The 20,169-nt window shown below is 45.5% G+C and overlaps 1 protein-coding gene across 1 annotated transcript; it reads left to right on the forward strand.

Annotated features, from left to right (window-relative positions):
* Window positions 1-1,968: 1,968 nt before the first annotated feature.
* Window positions 1,969-18,010, forward strand: Tgds (TDP-glucose 4,6-dehydratase). The gene is given in 18 exon segments (XM_038310122.2): window positions 1,969-2,107; window positions 3,596-3,662; window positions 5,017-5,085; window positions 5,816-5,906; window positions 8,734-8,880; window positions 11,241-11,258; window positions 11,261-11,292; window positions 11,294-11,335; window positions 12,565-12,624; window positions 13,350-13,365; window positions 13,368-13,392; window positions 14,175-14,220; window positions 14,222-14,306; window positions 14,309-14,351; window positions 15,073-15,123; window positions 16,122-16,200; window positions 16,202-16,220; window positions 17,413-18,010. Coding segments are annotated over 18 exon segments (1,062 nt in total). The 5' UTR covers window positions 1,969-2,021; the 3' UTR covers window positions 17,499-18,010.
* The last annotated feature ends 2,159 nt before the right edge of the window (window positions 18,011-20,169 follow it).

Genomic DNA, 20,169 nt, shown 5'->3' on the forward strand with positions numbered 1-20,169 from the left:
TTTTTTTTTTTTTTTTTTTTTTTTTTGGTTTTTCGAGACAGGGTTTCTCTGTGGCTTTGGAGCCTGTCCTGGAACTAGCTCTTGTAGACCAGGCTGGTCTCGAACTCACAGAGATCCGCCTGCCTCTGCCTCCCGAGTGCTGGGATTAAAGGCGTGCGCCACCACCGCCCGGCTAAATATGAGTAATTTTCATGCACCTTAGAAAAACATTCATAGTCAAGGGTACAGAGCAACATTTTAAGTTCTGACTTCATAATTTCCTTGCCAATAGCCAATTCCGAAAGGTAGCCTTTGTTAATATTCTCAGGTGGACCTTTTCAGATAAGCCTCTACAAATACATGTGCTATTAAACTAAATTTTCCTAAAGACTGGGCCCCAGTAAGTTGAATTCCTGCCAAGGAACTGCAACTTAGCTTAACTTCAGCTAGTTAACAGGCTCCCAACTGATCAATTATGCCTGTATATAGAAGATGAATTGTATCAGGTTTCTCTTGAGAAGGTGCAATTAGATCTATATGCTGTTAAGTCTTTCCTAAATATTACTTTTTTAAAAAAGAGAGATTTATTTTCTTGTGTATGGAAATTTTGCTTGCATGATGTTTATGTACCATAAGGGTACAGTGCCCGTGGAGGCCAAAACAGGGCTTCTAATACCCTGGAGCTGGAGTTACAGATGATCGATCGTTAGCCATCACGTTGGTGCCATGAATCCAACCTAGCTCCTCTGGAAGATCATTGCTTGCTCTTAGCCCCTGAACCACAACCCCCGCCCTTTTCTGTACATACTGACTGCCTACATTGCATGGTGGTGATCTTTGAAACTTTCTTCCTGAATGTTCCTTTGTTTTTTTCATTGATTTCTAAAAATAAAACTAGTAAATTTAGCTTGTCTAAACTTAATGGAATTATAATATGCCAAGAATAGGGATGGGGTTGGTCCCGAAAGAAAAGCAGAACACCGACTTTGACCACTGTCAGATTTTTCCTTTCATCTCATGTTTTCATTCTTGATCAGTAATACTGCTGTTACACCAAAGACACACTTTTGATGCCTGCATTCATTTGAAAAAAATACAGCTGCCAGCTATTCCCAATTGGGAGAGCCTCCGAATTCATGAAGAGCAAGCTGACTATATTATACCAGGGGCAATGAGCAACGAACCTACTTGCTTATGAATGTTTGTTCTGATAGATCTGGTCCCAGAGGAGTGAAAACCCTTACCTCCACGGAGCAGAGACAGTGAGCGATTACATCCCGGGTCTGTATGTTGTTGAACACTAACAGTGAATGCTAAAATTAAACGGTTCCGCGCGGTTAGGATATCGGTTGCTGTTTAAATGGAGTCAAGGAAAGACTCCAATAGGCTGGCCCTCAAACTGAGAACTGAAGGAGTAGGTAAACACTAGCAAACATTCGACGGAAGGGCATCTAGGCCAGGGCAGAAGCAGCGTGGTGATACAGTGGAGCGAGGAGGTCCAGGATGGGGTAGAGTCGGCAAACGAGAGAAGAGAGTAAGCTCCAATAGGGGTATCTACGAAACATCTCCATTGTGATTGCAAGTAGCCTTTACAATGTGTGATCATATTAACAACAGTAAAACGTAATTTTGCAGCGCAGCTTCCCATTTTCAGACTGCGCCCATTCCCGAGATGTCGCTGCTCAGCTGGGGGATGGTCTACGGACACAGCTGAAGAATGAAGTCATCCATCCTTAATTCCTAACGTCTAAGTATCTACAGAAGTAACCCACGCTGCGTACAGTTGCCTAGAACACGTTCCGGACCCTAGTTCCCCAGTGACCCCACTTGGACTAAGTTAGCCAAGGCAGTCTGCGCCTGCGCAGTCGCTGCCGGCCCCGCCCCTCGGGCAGAGGTCTGGGAGAACCCGGAAGCGGCTGAGGATTTCCCTTTAACGTGTCGGGCGGGGGCGGGGCCGTGTCGCAAAAACGTCGTGACGGACGGTGCTTCCCTCGGGTCTCCGGCTTCCGCGCTTTACGGCGCTGGCGCTGCTGAGCAGAAAGATGTCGGCTCCTGGCCGGGAGGAGCCGTCTGGTCCTCCCGGCAGCTATGCGAAGCGGGTCCTGGTGACCGGCGGTGCTGGTTTCATGTAGGTAACGGTGCTGGCGGCTCAGTTTCTCCCCAAAAACAGGGGTCCATGGCTTGGAGGATCCGAGGAGCGGGGAGGCTCCTCATGCACGGTCGGGACCGTCCGTCCAGTTTCCCTCACTTTGGGGCCGTCGAGAACAAGGTTGCTTTGAAACTGCGACTGCTTTTCACAAAAAGAGGGTGTCGGGTGTGCTGTGGTGGTGTGCCTCCTCCTACCTGCCCGAGGCGTTTGCCACTGTCACTTTTTGAGGTGCACGCGTTGAGCTTTCTGTATTTCCTTCAGTCTCTGTCTGCCAAGCCTCCCAGCAGCGCGTCTCGACACCGTGCGCCGATCGAGATGGGACTCGGTCTTTTTTTCTTTAAGAGCACGTTTGCAAAACCTCTAAGCAGCTTGTGCGAGGCTCACTCATACCCACATTCCGTGAGCGCGCCCGTTTTCTTGGTGTCAAAGGTTGTCCATAACTTGACCTCTCACCACGTTAGGCCTGATACTGCGGTCTTTTGCTTCGAACACATCTACTGTGCCTTCCCTGGTTGTCCCCCCTGCGTTTCCTTTAGACGCCTTACAAGCGTGCTCCTCATACAGAAGTCGTTGCTTTTAAGGCCGTGAGATGCCGCTGCCTCATACAGTTTTATAGTTGTGGTTTCTGAGTGGCTTGTGATAAAGTCCAAAATCTCTATCATTTCTAGAAGACCCAACTGCTCAAACCCTGCTTACCAACCGAATCTCTTGCTTTTCTGTGTTTGCCACAAGCCTCTCAAGGCTCTTGGAGCATAGTAAGCTAGTGCCCCTTCCTGCCTTGAGACATGTACACATCTTTCTTTGCTTAGGCTGTTTGCACTATCCAGTTCAGGTGTTAATTTACCCACATATCAACTTAGGAGCCCTTAAGGGACCACCCTAGGTAACTGACCCACTTAACATGGCCTGAAATTTCGTTATTTGTGTTTACTTGTTTATGGCCTTGTCCCCATTCTAGAATATAAACTCTGTGACAGCAGGCTGGTGTTCATGAAGTGCCTGCAGAAAGGTCCAGTCCATGTTGTGAGGGTCTTCGGTAGTAGTTGAGTAGGTGGGTCATAAACAGGAACCTGTTCTACCCTTGTGGAACACAGTGTCTTCTGTGTGAAGATACAGAGATTCCTGTTTACTGCATTGACAAGCCGTGGCCCTTTCAAATTCGACAGTCATTTTTCTGAGGGTACCGGGAAGCCACGGTTCACTTAATGATCAGGAGTGTGGATGTGGGAAGTGCTGGTACTTGCCTGGAAGGACTGTCCACAAGAATGTCCTAGAAAGCGAGGGACAAGGCCGCCAAGAATCGGCATCATCTTCACAGGTAGTCAGTGCTTGCCATTACACCCAAGAACCCGGAGTATAAGTGTGATGTCATCCCTTGGTATTTTCCTGCTGCTCCACAGCTCAGGGAAACTGGAGGGATCGCAGAGGTTAGTGTTTGTCACTCACAAAGTCCTTCTGTCCTTGTAGTGCGTCCCACGTGATTGTCTCCTTAGTAGAAGATTACCCCAACTATCTCATCATAAATCTAGACAAGGTAAGTTTATAAAAAGTGAGCTTCGTGTACAAGATTCAACCTCCTTTCTAGAAAACCAGAGATTACTAGCATTAGAGCATAATAAAACGAGTTGCAGTGGCAGCTGCCTGTTATCCGAGCACTAGGGACGTAAGGGCAGCAGCAGTAGAACTTCAGGGTCCTCCTTGAACTGCAAAGCAGGTTCAAGGCTGGCCCAGGAACATGCGAGATCCTGACTACAAACAAACAGTGACATTAGTTTAGTCTTGGACAGTCCTGTGGTCATAGTTGAAGTCTCACTGAAGAGTATGTTTTTTTTAGTTTAATCAAAAGATACAAATGGTTTTAATTTCATAAAATGCAATAGTAAAATGTACAGGCAAAGAACAGTTGTTAACTGTTGGCATATTTTTTTCTGTCTGAAAGTTATAAACAGGTGAACAGAATTCTCTTTTGTTTATTTGGAAGCAGGGGCATGTTTGAGCTGCATCTTGTGCATAGAGAGACTGTAAGACCACTTGTGGGCGTCAGCTCTTACCTTTGCTCTGTAGCTCCCAGGATCAGGTGGGCAACAAGTGCCTTTACCCACTGAGCCATCTGTCCTGCTCCAAAGGTAGCGCTCAGGCTGCCCTCAAACCTCTGATTCTCCCATATCTGCCTCTTTAACAAATCCTCCTGGTGTCCAGTGCCACAACCAGCAGAAGCAGGCGGATCTCTGTGGGTTCAAGGCTGGTCTTCTCTGCCTAAGGAACTCCAGGACAGCCAAGCGTACATAGTAAGACCTTGCCTCAAAATACCTAAATGAAAGTTCAAAAAGAAATAAATTATGGGTATGTGCACATAAGTGCAGCTGCCCTCCAAGGCAGAGGTGTTGGGTCTGGACCTCTAGAACTGGAGTTACAGACAGTTGTGAACCGCCAGATGTGGTGGTGGGAACCAACCTCAGCTCTTAACCTCGGAGCTGTCTCCTGAGCCCCAGTGAGTTCTTAAATAAGCACTGACTTGCCGTGCTAGAAGAGGTGTAATGAATTAAATGTGTATAAGCAGGTATTTTTTTTTAATCTTCAGTTGCTCATTTTCTGTGAAGAACTAAATGTTTTTAATGTTTAGCCATCAGTACTGAAGAGGAGCTTGATCAGGAACACTTTCTTAAAGAGATTCGTAACAGCGTTCTCTTGGAGTTGTTCTTTTGAAACTAGCAATGCCTAGGCTTACCTTTAGGATGTGGGAAACTGTGTAGAATGGGGAAGCGTTGTTGGAAGATTATTCTTGTATCAGTGTTAGCATTTGTGACCTTCAAACTGTATTGACTTGTCATTGAAAGAGCTGACCTTGCTTTGTGTGTTTGCTCCCCCACCATATTCTCTCATTTAAGCTGGATTACTGTGCAAGCTTGAAGAATCTTGAACCTATTTCTAACAAGCAAAACTACAAATTTATACAGGTATGGAAGCTCCATTGATGTTGCCTCTTGAGTCATGCAGAAATCATAATCTTTGTGTGTTAAAGATCAGAGAGTTCCCAGAACAGTACATGGTGTAAAGAGTTCTACTTGCTGATTGAGGTCACATAAAAAGCTGCATTTGAGTTTTAGTACCTTGGCAAATCTATGAATAGTTCACAATACATGAATTAAAAATATACGCCAGTTGCCAGACGGTGGTGGGCCGCACCTTTAATCCCAGCACACAGGAGGCAGAGGCAGGTGGATCTCCGTGAGTTCAAGTCCAGCCTGGTCTACAGAGCGAGTTCCAAGACAGCCAGGACTGTTACACAGAGAAATCTTGTCTTAAAAAAAAAATACATGCAAGCATCAGAATACTATAATCTTAGTTAGTGGTGATTAAACACACTTCCAATATTATTCCAGTAGTTAGGCTTGTTTTAAATATATGTTTGTATAGCTCTCTGAAAGGCTTATTTTTCTTAATGCTAAAAAAATTTCCTTGCAATCTTAGCTTTACAAATATGTGATAAAAGATAACACAGTATTTAACAGAAGTTGGTTTTCAGCAAAATTATTGCTTGGGACTTCTTTGCAAAAATATCTTGAATTAAATGCATGTGTTGTAAGATGCTGAAGAACTGCACTGTAGAGTACTTGCCTGGCTGCTTGAGTGACGTTTTCTGTTGGACTCAGGGACCTCACCTGTCCGTGTTTGCCTTCCCTGCAGGGCGACATTTGCGACTCTCACTTTGTGAAGCTGCTATTCGAGGAGGAGAAGATAGACATAGTGCTGCACTTTGCTGCACAGACACATGTAGGTAAGCACTGTTCTGTGCTCTGGCAGTGACCGGCCTCTTCTTCCTGGTCAGCAAATCCCAGGGCCAGTAAAGGGATGAGTAAGCAGGGACGTAGCATAGTCTTTGAAAAAGGGGACACCCGCTGGGCCGAAACATCCCCTTGTCCCTGGGGGAGTCAGGACTTAGTTTCCTCTCATTTGTTTTTACTTGGTTCGGTCCTGGGAATCCGTGCAGCTCCCCCTGCCTGTTTAGTGGTGCTCATGTTATTGTTGAGTCACACCCTCAGACCTGACAACTGGGGCTTTCTCCAGGTGACGTTCTAACCCGTGTGTGCTGAAGTGGAGCACGAGAACTGGCTTTACGTTGTCCTAGCTAACTCAGACGCAGACCAGGGGTTATTTCCAGGAGGAAGGAGGAGGTGGAGCACGAGAACTGGCTTTAAGTCGTCTTAGCCGACCCAGACGCAGACCAGGGGTTATTTCATTTCCGGGAGGAGGAGATGAGCGTCCGTGTTGTTTTATGTCCTTGAGTGGCAGTGTACCAGTTAGTGTTATCCGCGCCACCGTGAGATGCTGTTTAATAACTCAACTAGCCACTCCCCTGGGACTTACGGCAAGAATTGGAAGTACAGTTAAATAAGTAATAGTATGTGACCACCCATGTGCCTCACCGTGCCCGGAGGCAGCATTGCCACGGAGCTGGCTGGCAGTAGCTGCTGCTCCTGCTTCCTGCGGCCGCAAACCTGCGCTTCCCTTTGCCCTTCTCTGTGGTTTTGATGACTAATATTTAGCCCTAGATGTTATATTTTCATTTGGGCCACTTTTAAATCTTCTACTTCGTGTGTCCTTGTGCACATACTCACAAGTATACACAAACATAGATTTGTAAACATTTTTTGTTGGTGTCTTTCCATATGTGAAATGCTAGGGAGCGGGTGTGGGTCTAGTGCGCTCACTGTCTGTGCTGCCTCAGTGCTCTAGCGTACGAAAGGCCGGCGGCTCTGCTTTGGCTCCTGCTCGACATTGGCTCACTTTCACTTCTGGGCAGTTTTAAGCAGCAGTGCTATGAACTTGGCCATGTACCATGTCCTTGTAAGGATCCCTTCTGTCTGATGTCTGCAGGGTCATAAGATTGGCTTTCAAGAGTCTATTACATTTTTCATATTGAAATACCTTAATGAGAGACTCTTTAATAAGAAAAATGAGAAGTAGTGATCTCTTCTGTGTTCCTTTATCTGAGACGGAGCCTCTTATTGAAGCTGGAACCCACTGTCGAGGCTCGGCTGGGAAGCCAGCGAGCTCCGAGGATTTCCGGTGTCCACTCCACGGTTCGGGATCAGGCACATGCACAGCCTGTGGGCTGAGGTCTGAACCCAGGTCCTCTTGCTTGAGCAGCTGCAGCCGTACCTGCTGAGCCATCGCCCCAGCTCTGAAGTCATCTTTCTTCCTTGGTGAAGTCGAGATCCTTTTAGCTGACTTGGAATGGCTGTGTCATCTTGGAATGTTTTTCTATAATTCATTTCCAGTACTTCTTGGCCGCCATGACTTAGCTTGTGCATGCTGGGTAAGCATTCAGTCACTGAACTTATCCTCAGCCTAGATTTTACTTCTTCTGAAAAGTATGTCTGGTCATCCATGATATCTACTCGCTTGCTCTCTTAAAGACTCAGCTTAGGAATTGTTTTTGTTTTCTTTTCCCACTGCTAGTTTGGGAAGGACATAGTCCGTCTGTAGTCACCTGGTGTAATGTAATAAGCTGTCAGAGTGCAGAGTCCAGAAACCTTTGCCCTCTTCCCAGATCATGAACGCTGGCGTTGTTCTTAGCTAAGCTTTAGGTCTATCGAGTTTCTTTTTTTCAGCTCCAGTAAACATCAGTCTTACTCTTCTGTAGCACTGTGTTGGGTGGTCAACATCTGTGTATATTTGAGCTTCAGTAGTGATGATTTTCTCACTGTCTTCCATTCATTTGTTAAATCAAAATTTAAGAGCGGGTTCTCCGTGTAAGCTCTTAGGGCACCTTGGTGTTCAGCTGACGGTGGCAGTCGGCGCAGCTGCTTTATTTTTTCTGCCTGTGCACTGACATGTTTCTTCTGTTTCTGTAAAGAGTCATTACGAATTCATGGATTTAACACGGCTTTTCTTTCTTGCTGGATTTAGTCAGTTGTGGTGGTGTGGTATAGCGCTCATGCCTACTGTCAGCTACTAGAAGCAGCCCCAAGTTGCTTCTCGAGTCCTCTTTGGCATAAGCTCGTTGCCCTTGAATATCAGAATAGCAGTAGCAGTGGAGATGATTTTGTGGCAGGGGTCAGCACAACATGAGGACCTGCAGTAAAGGGCCGCACGGTGGCAGGGCCGAGAGCAGTGTTGTGGGCTCACTCCGGTCAGCACAACATGAGGACCTGCAGTAAAGGGCCGCACGGTAGCAGGGCCGAGAACAGTGTTGTGGGCTCACTCCTGCTGGGCAGAAGTGTGATCCTCCATCTTCTTAGCCTCACCTACAAAATACCTTTTCTTACTTTTTAAATATTTTATTTTAAGTGTGTGCTCCCAAGTGTAAACATGTGTACCAGGGCCTCCTTTTTCCTCGTGGTCTGTTGGCGAGGACAGGGAGCAGAGGTGCATGCAGGGCTTTGTACAGCCTGTGAGTATGACAGAAATAGCTGTCTGGAAGTTGAGGTTCAGTGAGACAGATCGGCTCCATTTCAGGGTGAGGGTAATATGAATCAACCTGTGTTGTGTTCTTTCTTAAGCCTATTTCACATGCGCTAAGTAATGGGAAGTGAGCACTCTTAAAACCTGAGTCAGTGTTTTTGGTGAACGGAATCATTGTAGCTTTTCTTCCTTTTTAGATCTTTCGTTTGTCCGTGCCTTCGAGTTTACATATGTCAATGTTTATGGCACTCATGTCTTGGTAAGTGCTGCTTATGAAGCCAGAGTGGAGAAATTTATTTACGTCAGCACAGATGAAGTATATGGAGGCAGTCTCGATCAGGTAAGCTTAGAAGGTAGATTTTACTTTCTCTCTCTCTCTCTCTCGTCTCTCTCGCTCTCTCGTCTCGTCTCTCTCTCTCTCTCTCTCATCTCTCTCGTCGCTCTCCTCGCTGCTCTCTCCCTCTCTCCTCTCTCCTCCCTCTCCCTCTCTCTACCCTCTCCCTCTCCCTCTCTGTCTCTCCCTCTCTCTCTCCTGTACCCAGTATAAAAGGCTGTCTTGTTAAAATTCACTGGTATTTTCCTGCGCTCTAATTACATGCTTTGTGTCACCCTCCAAAGTGATACTTGCTTCTCCTTTGTTCCTATCAAGGGAACTACGTCACATGAGGGACGGTTAGCATTGGTACATGTTTACTGGGGGTCGGAGTGTTGTGCAGCCCAGCAGCAGGTCTCACGTGTAGTCTTAGTTGTAAAACACGATGCTGTCACTCCATGAGCTGGGGCAGAAAACACGTTAGAATGTCAGTGACGAGTGCAGCCACTCATCATTCCAGTTGTTGAAACTGGAGTCTGTTCCTTTGTTATTGATGTTTTGAGGACGGGATCTCACTGTGTAGCTCGGGCTGGCCTGCAGTTCCATGTTGCTCAGTTTGATCTTAGCCTCAAGGTCTTCCTGCCTCTGTCTCCTGAATGCTGGTATTACAGACCACCACACCTAGCTGTGTTCATATAAAATCATTCCTAATTCTTGTACGTTTTAAACAAAAGATAGGACCATTCTTCAGTCCATAGTTTCTTTCCCCCAGTCCTTTTTTTAAATACATGCTCTGCTGGGGCTCAGTAACCACGGTCAGTCTCAGTGTGGATGGGCAGTGAGTAACAGGCTAGGGGTCTAGCTTCATGTTTAGTACTTGCGCAGTGTGTGTCAAGCCCTGGGTTTAATCCTAAGCAGGACGTGAAAACAAAGCCTCAGAACAACAAGTATCTATACTGCTAGGTACGATGGCCCTGAAATTAAGAGGGCACTAAAGAGAAGCCTCAAGGAATCCATGTGCAGGTCATAGTTACTGGATGCTCACCTCTGAGACTCATTGGCTAACATGACATCTGTACAGTTAACTTTTCAGTGCAGAGAGTAAGAATAGTGGCAGTCACATTAAATTAGGTAGAGAAGAGCATGGTTTCTCATATGTCTGAAGTTTAATCTTCAAATCACTACTAAGGTTGGCATATAAACACCCAACTATTACCCCGTAAAACTACAGATTTCCTTATATAAGTATATTTTCGTGAAACTTAAAAAAAATATTGGTGTATGTCGTTTTAGAAAGGGTTCCCAGCCACTTCCTGTGTGGTATGGTATTAGCCAGCAGCTGTTTCTGCTCTCTGGAAGATCTACCGCGTTTCGATAGAAAGCATTCCACAGTGTCTGGGGGTGCATAGAGGCGGTCCTCACATTCAAGTCCCAGGTCCATACAACTGTCCTTCCGCAGGAGAACTGAGTTATTGATTGCACAGCATAAGGAACGGTGCGCAGACTTCAGTCCCATCTACCGCTCTGCCTGGTATATAGTTTTCTGTTTAGTTCTGTTGTGTGGGCTGGTCTGACAGTCATTTTTATAATTACATGATAATTGTTTTCAATGATGAGCTTCAGAATGTAGCAAGAGTCACTGCCAACAGCTTTACCAAGATTTCTAAGAAAGTGCTTACTTCCCTAAGGTGGCTGTAAAGAAAGTTTAGCCAGGCCTGATGGCACACATCTGGTGACACAGGTCTGTAGTCTGAGCTCTGAAGGAGGCTGAATCAGGAGGATCCCACGTTAAAAGCTAGCCTGGGTAACTTAGAGACACTTTGTTTCTAAAGCAATAACTCTAAGACTGGAAAGACGACTTTATTGCTCTTACAGAAGATCCTGTCCTGACTCCCAGTACCCATATGATTGTTTGCAATCATGTGTAACTCCAGTTCCCAGAGATCTAATGCCACTGTGTGGTTTCCATGGGTTTCTGCACATATGTGGTGAACATAAACTCATGTACACACACATATAAAGGTAATAAATAAATCTTTAAAAATACTTTGAAATGGTTGAGAATATAGGTTTGATCTAATATGGCCTCCAGCCAGTTCAATAACTTCATTTTCTATTTCTTCTCCCTGACACTAATCTTTAAGAACCTCTGCACTTGCTCTCCTCAGATTAGAATTCAAGAGATTCCTCTGTTGGTTTGTCTTGATGTTTCAAATTAGTAGTATGATTTGTTTTTCAATTGTGTTTTATTCTGTGTGTATGTATATTAATGTGCATTCAGAGGACCTGGATTCAACACAGACTGCTGTTAAGCCACACACTTAGATCTTGTAATATGTTTTCTATTTAGAGAGTATGTGTAATTCAAATGTATCCTTTTAAAACTAGGAGTTGATGAGTCATCGCCCAAACACCTACAAACCCTTACGCTTCATCTAAAGCAAGCGGCTGAGTGCTTTGTGCAGTCTTACTGGGAACGGTACAAGGTAAAAACTGATTTCTGAAACTGTTTAATACTTATTTATTGTACGTGTGAGTGAATGTATGTTTGTGTGTTCTTTCTGAAATGTGTGCGTCGCGGCCAGAGGGCAACTGTGGAAGCACTTTCTTACTTCCACTGTGTGGATTCAGTCATTGAGCTGGGTTTCAGCCTTGATAGGAAATACTTACCATCTCACCAGGCCTGAGTTCTGAAGCTCTTCTAAGTCAGCTTTGGCATAGAAGACCTAGCTTAAAACCTTAGGTAGTAAGGGCTAATAAGTATTGAACTCTTACAACAAAGGCTCTACCTCTCACTCACCTGAAACGTATCTAGTCCTGCTTCTAGACCTGCTTCTAGACCTGCTTAGTAGACCGTCGCAGGTCTAGCGAGATGCTCCAGGAAGTCCTACAAGGTGGAGGGCTGACAGAGTCCTTTTTCAGCAGTTGCTTGTCTGTGTGATCAGCCGTCTTGGTTCTGCATGAGGTAGACCTGGAGGCCTAATGTGGTGGCTCTAACAGTGTCATTCTGGGGTTCAATCAGAACAAGTGTTACCAGCTCCAGTGCCATCTATTTGGCTTCCACTGGCCATTATTGGGTTTTAGGACCAAATCAGAAAGGCGAGCCAAGTAATTCCTTGGTGTTCTATTGCTTTTTGTGGTGGTCCTTTTTACTTGTAAGGGTTGATTCAGTGGAGAAAGTCTACCTTCTTACCATTGAATTAAATGGAGACTGCTGGAAGTCATCTTGGCAATTAGCATGTGGGAGGCCTTAGTGTTTAGCCTGACTCTGCCTCCTCTGCATCCCTCTTCCCATTGTCTCCACAAGAGAAGGAGCCTGTTCTTCCTACTGGTCCTCTGCCTTTGTCTGACCCCTACACTCTCCTGTCTTTTTTTAAAATATGATTTTACTATGTGGCTCTAGGTGGCCTGGAATTTACCATGTAGACCATGCTGGTCTCAAACTCAGAGAGATCCACCTGCCTCTGCCTCTTGACTTCTGGTATTAAAGCAAGGCCTGACTTTAAAAAAAAAAAACAGACACAGAAAACCCAGGGGCTCACTACATAGCTCAGCCTGGTCTTGAACTAGAAATCCTCCTGTGTTGGCCTAAGGAATGTCAGGATGACAGGCTCTTCCCTGAGTGCCGACCGTGCGTCCGATAGGCAGCGGTGTTCTGTGCTGTTTCTCTTTAAGCTGACCCTGTCCTTACATCAGTGCCGGTTGTTCATTCTAGTTTCCGGTTGTCATCACCAGAAGCAGTAACGTCTATGGACCACACCAGTATCCAGAGAAGGTGAGCTGTATCTCCATGTTCTTAGTGGCCCTTAGTGATTGCAATGTTACTTAAAACAATCTCCAGCAGTTATTTGTCTGAAGTAATTCATGTTGTAATTGTGCATAATTACGTGCTCTGTGGATGTCACGTGAGAGCTCGTGAGACTCAGGGTTCGGATTTCACTTTGTCAACCTGACACATTCCAACTGGCAAGCCTGTGGGCCTCGAACCCTTGTCCTTCAGGTGGGGGGTTGTAAAGGAAATACAGCTTTTTAGGGTGTGCGTGGACAGCATTGCCCCTTCAGTTCTGCAGCAGCATACGGCGCTCCCAGCACTGCCCGAGGGGGCTGCAGTTGTGTCAGGGTGTACAGCAGTTAAAGGAAATTAGGCAAAGATGGAGAAAGCTTGGACTCATTAAGTGGGTGCTTACATGTAGGCAGTAAGTGATGCTTGGCACCTGCCTTTAATGTAAGAAATCTCCAAAGAGGCTGCGTGTTGCTGCCTGCAAAACTGTCCGTGGCGGGCTTCCTCTGAATCCCCACTACGCCAGTGTGTTCATCCTCAGGTTCTTAGGAGATCACAAACTACCTTAGAGTGCTCTTAGTTGCCAAATGTCATGAAGTTAGGTTTAAAAGAATTAGAATGTATTCATGCCACCCACATATAATAATTTTTAATATGGAGTTTAAATTCATATTAATGTCATTTTCAAAGTCTGAAATGGCATTTAACTATTCTTCTAGGTTATTCCAAAATTTATATCTTGCTGCAACACGACAGAAAATGGTACGTTGCTTTCACTTTTGCATTCGTGTGCTCTCTGCCATGCTGGTAGTACTCAGTAGCAATCTCTGAAAGCCATAAAATCTTACGAAGGCCATGGACTGAACATTCTGCCAACGAGAAATGCTTTTCTCTGTTTAATGTGATAGTTTTTAATAACTAAACTGCTATCTCCATAATTTACTAAGGTAAATTCTGAAATTATCTGCCGTGGAACTTAGAGTTGCAAAATAAATTTTGACATCTATATATATAATTTTATATTTCCAAATGGTTAATGCAGAAATGCAGATTTGCTTGTGTCCATTATTTTTTGGTTCTGGGGCTGGAAGTAGGCCTTGCCCGTCCTATTCAAGCCACACTCTAGATAGCGCAGGAGGCTGTAGCCCCAGTTCCTCCTCAGCCCTATGATTTCAGTATTGTTCATTTTTTTAACTTTTGAAACTGCTCCGGCTGGCCTTGAACTTGGAATCCTCTAGCCTCCCAGTTTCCCAATGCGCCCAGAGTTACAGTCTGTATCATCCTAACCCAACTTAGGGATTTCTTCAAAATGAATGTATGGTCTAAAATTAACAAATGTTTCTTAGGGAAGCCATATTTTCAGTTTTAATTAAGAATCCTCAAAAAGGTTTTATGAAACGAGGAAGAAATTCAAGGGGAACTAATGTTTTAGTCCTCTAGGGCCTCTGGAAATTGGCTTTCATGAGTCCACACTGCTCACCGCTTGCGCCTGGTTTGGGAGCTTCTTCTGCACTGTGTGATTCTGATGCATTTGATCCACTTAGCTGTATTCATGGATCGGGGCTTCAGAGAAGAAACTTCCTTTACGCTAACAGATGTTTGGGAAGCATTTCCTTACTGTCCTCAGGAAAAGGGAGAGCCAGGTGAAATTTACAACATTGGGACCAACTTTGAAATTGTCCGTGTCAGCTTGCGAAAGAGCTAATACAGCTGGTATGTATGTGTGTATTCTCTCTAAGGGGATCTGTGAAGTTGTCACCCAAACTAAGGACAGTAATGAGCATAGGTTACTCTCCTGCTACTGCGATGAGAACCAGGACCACAAGCAGAGTTAGGGGAAAAGAGTTAATTTTGGCTGAGCATTCTTGAGGGCTAGTATCCATAACGGTGCTGGTGGGGGCAAGAGACAGGGCCTGGAGGCCAGAGCAGGAGCTGGTTAGATCCTTTCCATCTGTCCACACACAGGAAGTGGGGTGGGTTGTGAAACCTCACCATCCAGCCACAGTGATACACGGTGAAGGCTCCACCTCCTGAAGTTTCTTTAACGTCCCCAAGCAGTGCCACCAGTGGGAAGCAAGGATTGAAATACACGAGTCAACAGGGAAAATTTCTCGCGCAGATTACCGCTCAGTCGATAGTTTGCCATTTCCTTAACTTAAGAGTGAAGAGCTGACAAGATAAACTCCTGCTGTGGACATCCTCTGCCTGTTTCTGCAGGCTCGAGGGCGTTTCCTGTGTCTATGTAGTGCGTGTTCTTTCCGTGCTCTGGATGGCATGTAGGTTGTAAGGACAGAAAGCACTCACACTGTCCCTCCTCCCTTCCCGCTGTGAGCTGGTTGTCTTCCTTGCCCGCTTCTCTCAGCTGTCAGATACAATTGTTGTTCTGTGGTCTCATTCCATAACATGACTCAGGAGCTTGCTTCGTTTTGACAGATCAAAGAGAACCAGTTCAGAGTCAGAAACGGAAAGCTGGGTGGACTATGTTCATGACAGGTGAGTGACAAGTTGGGACATCTGGAGACGGGATGCTTCAGGTGCTTGGAAAACTACAAGCTGTGTGCACTCACCAAAGTAGTTCAGTGTCCGGAGGAGGCCGTGGTGTTGGTTCTCAGCCTCTCGGCTAGTTTAAATAACCCAAAGTAATCACACAGAAACTGTATTATTTAAACCACTGCTTGACCTATTAGTTCTAGCTTCTTATTGGCTAGCTCTTATATTAATTTAATCCATTCTATTAATCTGTATATTGTCACGTGGCTGTGGCTTAACCGGGTAAAGTTCCCAGCGTCTGTCTCCAGCGGCTCCATGGCGTCTTCTCTTAACTCACCTTCCTCCCCCCATGCTATAGACTGAGCCAGTTTTCTTTATTCCTTAACCAGTTAAAGCAACACATAGACAGAAGGACCTCCCACGTCAGTTCAACTCGTGGGTTTTCTGACAAACTTTTCTTCCTGGTTATGTTAGAAAGATAAAGGATAGCACTGTGTGTTAGCCACAGTGTGGCTCTTTTCCCTGTATAGGTTTTCTCATTGTGAAGTTGGGACAGTATCTTCCTACAAAAGTGTTAATTATAATGTAGACAATGCATCTTGTCCCAGGGTTGGCACTCAGGAGCCCTCACTTGTACCTGTATGAGTTGATGATTATTTATTCATTTATCAAACATTTGTAAATTTTCTTCTATATCTCAGGTACTTCATTTGTACCTAAAGTTGTGGCAGAAATAAATAAGTTATTGAAAGGCTAGGCTATAGAGAATGTGAGGCATTGGTAATTGTGGGTTTTGTATATTTTATGAAATTTTTCCACAAAAACTTGTCCCTGGCATGATTTTGTGTAATGTGAATCATAATAAAGATGTGTGAGTGTGCATTCTCTCTGTCTTAGATGTGCAAAAGTGTGTTCACAGTAAGGATGTGTGAGTGTGCATTCTGTGTCTTAGATGTGCAAATGTGTGTTCACAATGTCATCTTAAATCTTTGCTTTCCAAGGCCGCACAATGACATGCGATATCCAATGAAGTCTGAGAAAATCCACAGCTTGGGATGGAAGCCCAAAGTGCCTTGGGTAAGAAGGGATAAAGAAAACAGGTGGGTAATCAGTTGACCGTTGCGGGGGCATTGCAGACCAGTGGAAGGAAAGGCAAGTTCATTCAGAACAGCAGGTTGGCAGAGCTCGGCGAGGAGCCAACTGCACCCCAGCTCTTCCATCCGTTTCTGACCATGGCTGTGTCCTTGAGTCTCTGGAATATTTAGTGGACTTAGCTGCTCATTGGCTCCTCCTGAATCCTGGGTGCTCAGTTCTCATTTCCTCTGTTCTGTCCACACTCACTCCTGCTGTGTAGCTTCCTTCTTTCTTATGGCCTTCAGACTGGTCCGTTGGAGATCAGTGGGGTCTTCAAAGAAAAATTTCTGTAAATTCACATGTACAGAAAAACCTAGTAAAATCAGAACACTGTGTGTCTGTATGTGTGTCAGTCACATGCCTTTAATCTTAACATTCAGGAGGTGGAGGCAGAGGACTGAAGCCAGTCTGTTTTACATAAGTATCAGACTAGCTAGCGCTACATAGTGGAAACCCTGTCTCAAAAGACAGAACAAAACAGCAACAAAAAACTATTTGAATTATATTCATAGGAAAGGATATACTCAAATGCACAAAAAGAGGTCTTGATTCAAAACTTAAATGCAAAAATACTTTGTTCAAGATATTAAAAACCCAAAACAAAGATAGCTTCCATTGTTTTTTAACTAGACTTAGCTTCTTAATGCAAAGCCTTGAGCAAGTAGTGCGCACTGTAAAATCCGACCTCGATCCTAATAGTGCACACACATAAACTGACATCCCCAATAGTGCACACCATAACCGACCTCCCCTGATGTCCATACCATAAACCCACCTCCCCAATAGTGCACACCATAAACTGACCTCCCTAATAGTGCACACCATAAATTGACTTTCCCTGTTCAAAGGGAGACACATTGTCTCATTTCCTCCCTGATTCTGTATCTCCCGTGTTTAGATAAGTGTTCATTTTCCTGTAGCGTAGCTTTAAAGGCAGCGTAGTGACTGCTCACCCCGAGATTGCTGAAGTCAGATGTTGCCAGCATCCTGCACAGTTAGTGCTGCAGGAACTGCCTTTGCCCTGGACAGAAGGCAACAGCAGTTCCTGCTTTCAGGGGGCGAATCCCGCTGGCCAGATTGAAGGTGAGGCTCTGGGACTCGGGAAACACTTGTTAGTGCATATTGTTTACTTTCTCGTTGTCTTGATTTTCTTGCCAGTTGAGTGGTACCGAGAGAATTTCCACAACTGGAAGGATGCAGAAAAGGCCTTGGAGCCCTTTCCAGTTCAGCCTCCATTTATGTAGCTGCCGGTCAGAGAAAAGGGCATTTCCTACCTCACCCAGTGACATGACATCACGTGCTAGTGAAGTTGGCCCGCTCTCCCTCCCGGATGGGATTCGGTGCAGAGTCCTCACAAGTCCAGTGTGTGGTCAGGATTCCGTGTGGAGATTTCCTCAGCACAGACGCGGTGGACGTGGGCAGGACGAGGCCCCTGGTTCTGAGAAGAGGCAGGTGGTGGCACAGCTCCCAGCTCCCAGCACCTGAGGGGCTTGGGTTTTACATCCTGACTAATCTTTCAGGCCTGATGGTGTGAAAATGAAACAAAAATGAAGTAATTTGAGCACTTTTTAAACTTTGATAATTTTGTAAATTCAGTTTAGATATTTTTTAAAATTCCTTACCTTTTTTAAATCAGTTGTTGATTTATAATATGACCTGTATCAGAAATCTTATCATGTATCTACTGTTTACAGTGGTTTTATTTATAAAGTATCGATATATTTTAATATATTAAATGCAGAGTGTGGCTTTCTTAGTATGTTCTTACTTTGTTGTATTTTTTTTAAATAATCATGGAATTAGGAAATATTAATACATGTTGGAGGTGTCCTCCCCCTCCCCCCGTGCCAGGAGGGCACCTGTGCACGCACCTGTGCATGCCCTTTCCCTATCCGCAGAGAAAGAGGAGCTTGGGTCCCGAGGGAGCAGTTTCAGTGCAGATGAGGGACGTAGCGGTGGAGAGGTGGTGGTTCCGGCTGAGGCTCTGGAGGCAGGAAGGCAGCTTCACCGTCAGAGCATCCACTGTCTCCTCGGGCCAGCTTGGCACCAAGCAACAGGTCTGCTTGAATAGTGCCATGCTGGGAGCCCAGCATTTGTGTCTGATGCCCGGAGACCAGCTGTGCACCGTAGGTTAACTACACAGGCTGTGCGGATCTGTGTTGTGGGTCCCAGGGTCTAATTTACGCCTGAGACATGCAGATACCCAGGGTGTTCATACTGGGGTCACCGGTGACAAAGGCTGGGCAAAGCTCAAAGCAAGTCATTTTGTCTCCTGGCTCAGCCTCTCCATGGTGCTTGCTTCCTCTTGAACATTCACAGTGATGTACGGGTCCCCTCCTTTCCCATCAAGCCACGTGCAAGCTTTCTGCCATAACCCGGGTGTGTCACTCCAAGGCAGGACACTCGTAGATGTAAATGCCAACCAAGGCACAGTGTTTAAGTCACTATCCTTTGATTAACTGATTAACCTTCATATGTATTTAATTACATTTATCTTATTAATTTGGTAAGGGCTTGTATGCCATGGTGCATGTGTGGAGGTCCGAGGACAACTGGGAATTGACCTCTTGTCCTGCCATGTGGGTCCTGGGACTGAACTCAGGACAGACTGAAGGCAAAGTCTATAACAGTCCTGGCTGTCCTAGAACTCGCTCTGTAGATCAGGCTGGCCTTGAACTCACAGAGATCCACCTGCCTCTGCCTCCAGAGTGCTAGGATTAAAGGTGTGCACTAGCACCGCCTAGCTTTTATGCTTGTTTGAAGGTCACCCTTACGTGGCTTAAATAGAATTGCTGTCTACTCTGACTTGCTCCTGTGCAGCAGCTACCTTTCTAAACCAAGTTGAACTTCCCTGCCGTCATTGGTCTGCCTGGCTGCTGTTCTGAGCAGGTGCCCTGGGTAACTGGCCTGCCTGCCTTTGGCCTAGGCATTGTGGTGGTACCCAGGCTCCAGTTCAGGTCTTCCGTTTCCATCCTGCATAGAGACACAGAGGAAGACAGCCAGTCCTCTCACCTCTTTGACATACTATGTGGAACTTGCTTCTTTCCCACCGACAGTATTTCCTGGACACGTTTATATGACCCGGAATCTTTGGCTGTTTTTATTGACTGTAGAATTACGTTTGATAGCTTATTCCAGGAACGGTATGGGAGATGAGTTTACGGATGACAAGACTGAGCTCCCAGAGGCGTCCCGCTGAAGAAGCGGCTGCAATAAATCGGGCTGTTGATGCTAAGGCCTGAGCACAGCCCTGCAAGAACAGGAAGATCTGATGGCAGACAGACTGGAGAACGTGTAAGATTTAAAAATGGTACTGATAGGATGATGGGTGGAGAAGCCACTGCCCGCGGCTGGGGTGTATTTTAAGGCTTGGAATGTTGAACTGGAACCATAAGTTTATAGAGTCGGGGCTTTAAAACTCAAAAACAGTCACATAGCCGGGTGGCGGTGGCGCACGCCTTTAATCCTAGCACTCGGGAGGCAGAGGCAGGCGGATCTCTATGAGTTTGAGGCCAACCTGGGCTACAAGAGCCTAGTTCCAGGACAGTCTACAAAAGCTACAGAAGAAACCCTGTCTTGAAAAACCAAAAAAAAAAACCCCAAAAAACAAAAAAAAAAAGCCATTCATTATATGAATATGAAGATCACATTAGTGCTCAGATCCAGTTTCAAGGAGAATGAATTGTATCCCCACCCCCCACCCCCAAAAAAAAAGCAGCAACCTCTGAGAGCTCTTTATGGCTTCCTGTCTTCACTATTGCACACACCCTTTTTTCAGATTTATTTTGTGTATGTGTGCGTCATGCCACATCACAGGTGTGCAGTCAGTTTCCTACTTGGAGGGTCTCAGGGATTGAACTCAAATCATCGGGCTTGGTGACAACTTCTGTTACCTGTCCTGAACCATCTTACCAG

This window comes from Arvicola amphibius, chromosome 13 (genome assembly GCF_903992535.2).
Source record: "Arvicola amphibius chromosome 13, mArvAmp1.2, whole genome shotgun sequence".
NCBI classification, from domain to species: domain Eukaryota; kingdom Metazoa; phylum Chordata; class Mammalia; order Rodentia; family Cricetidae; genus Arvicola; species Arvicola amphibius.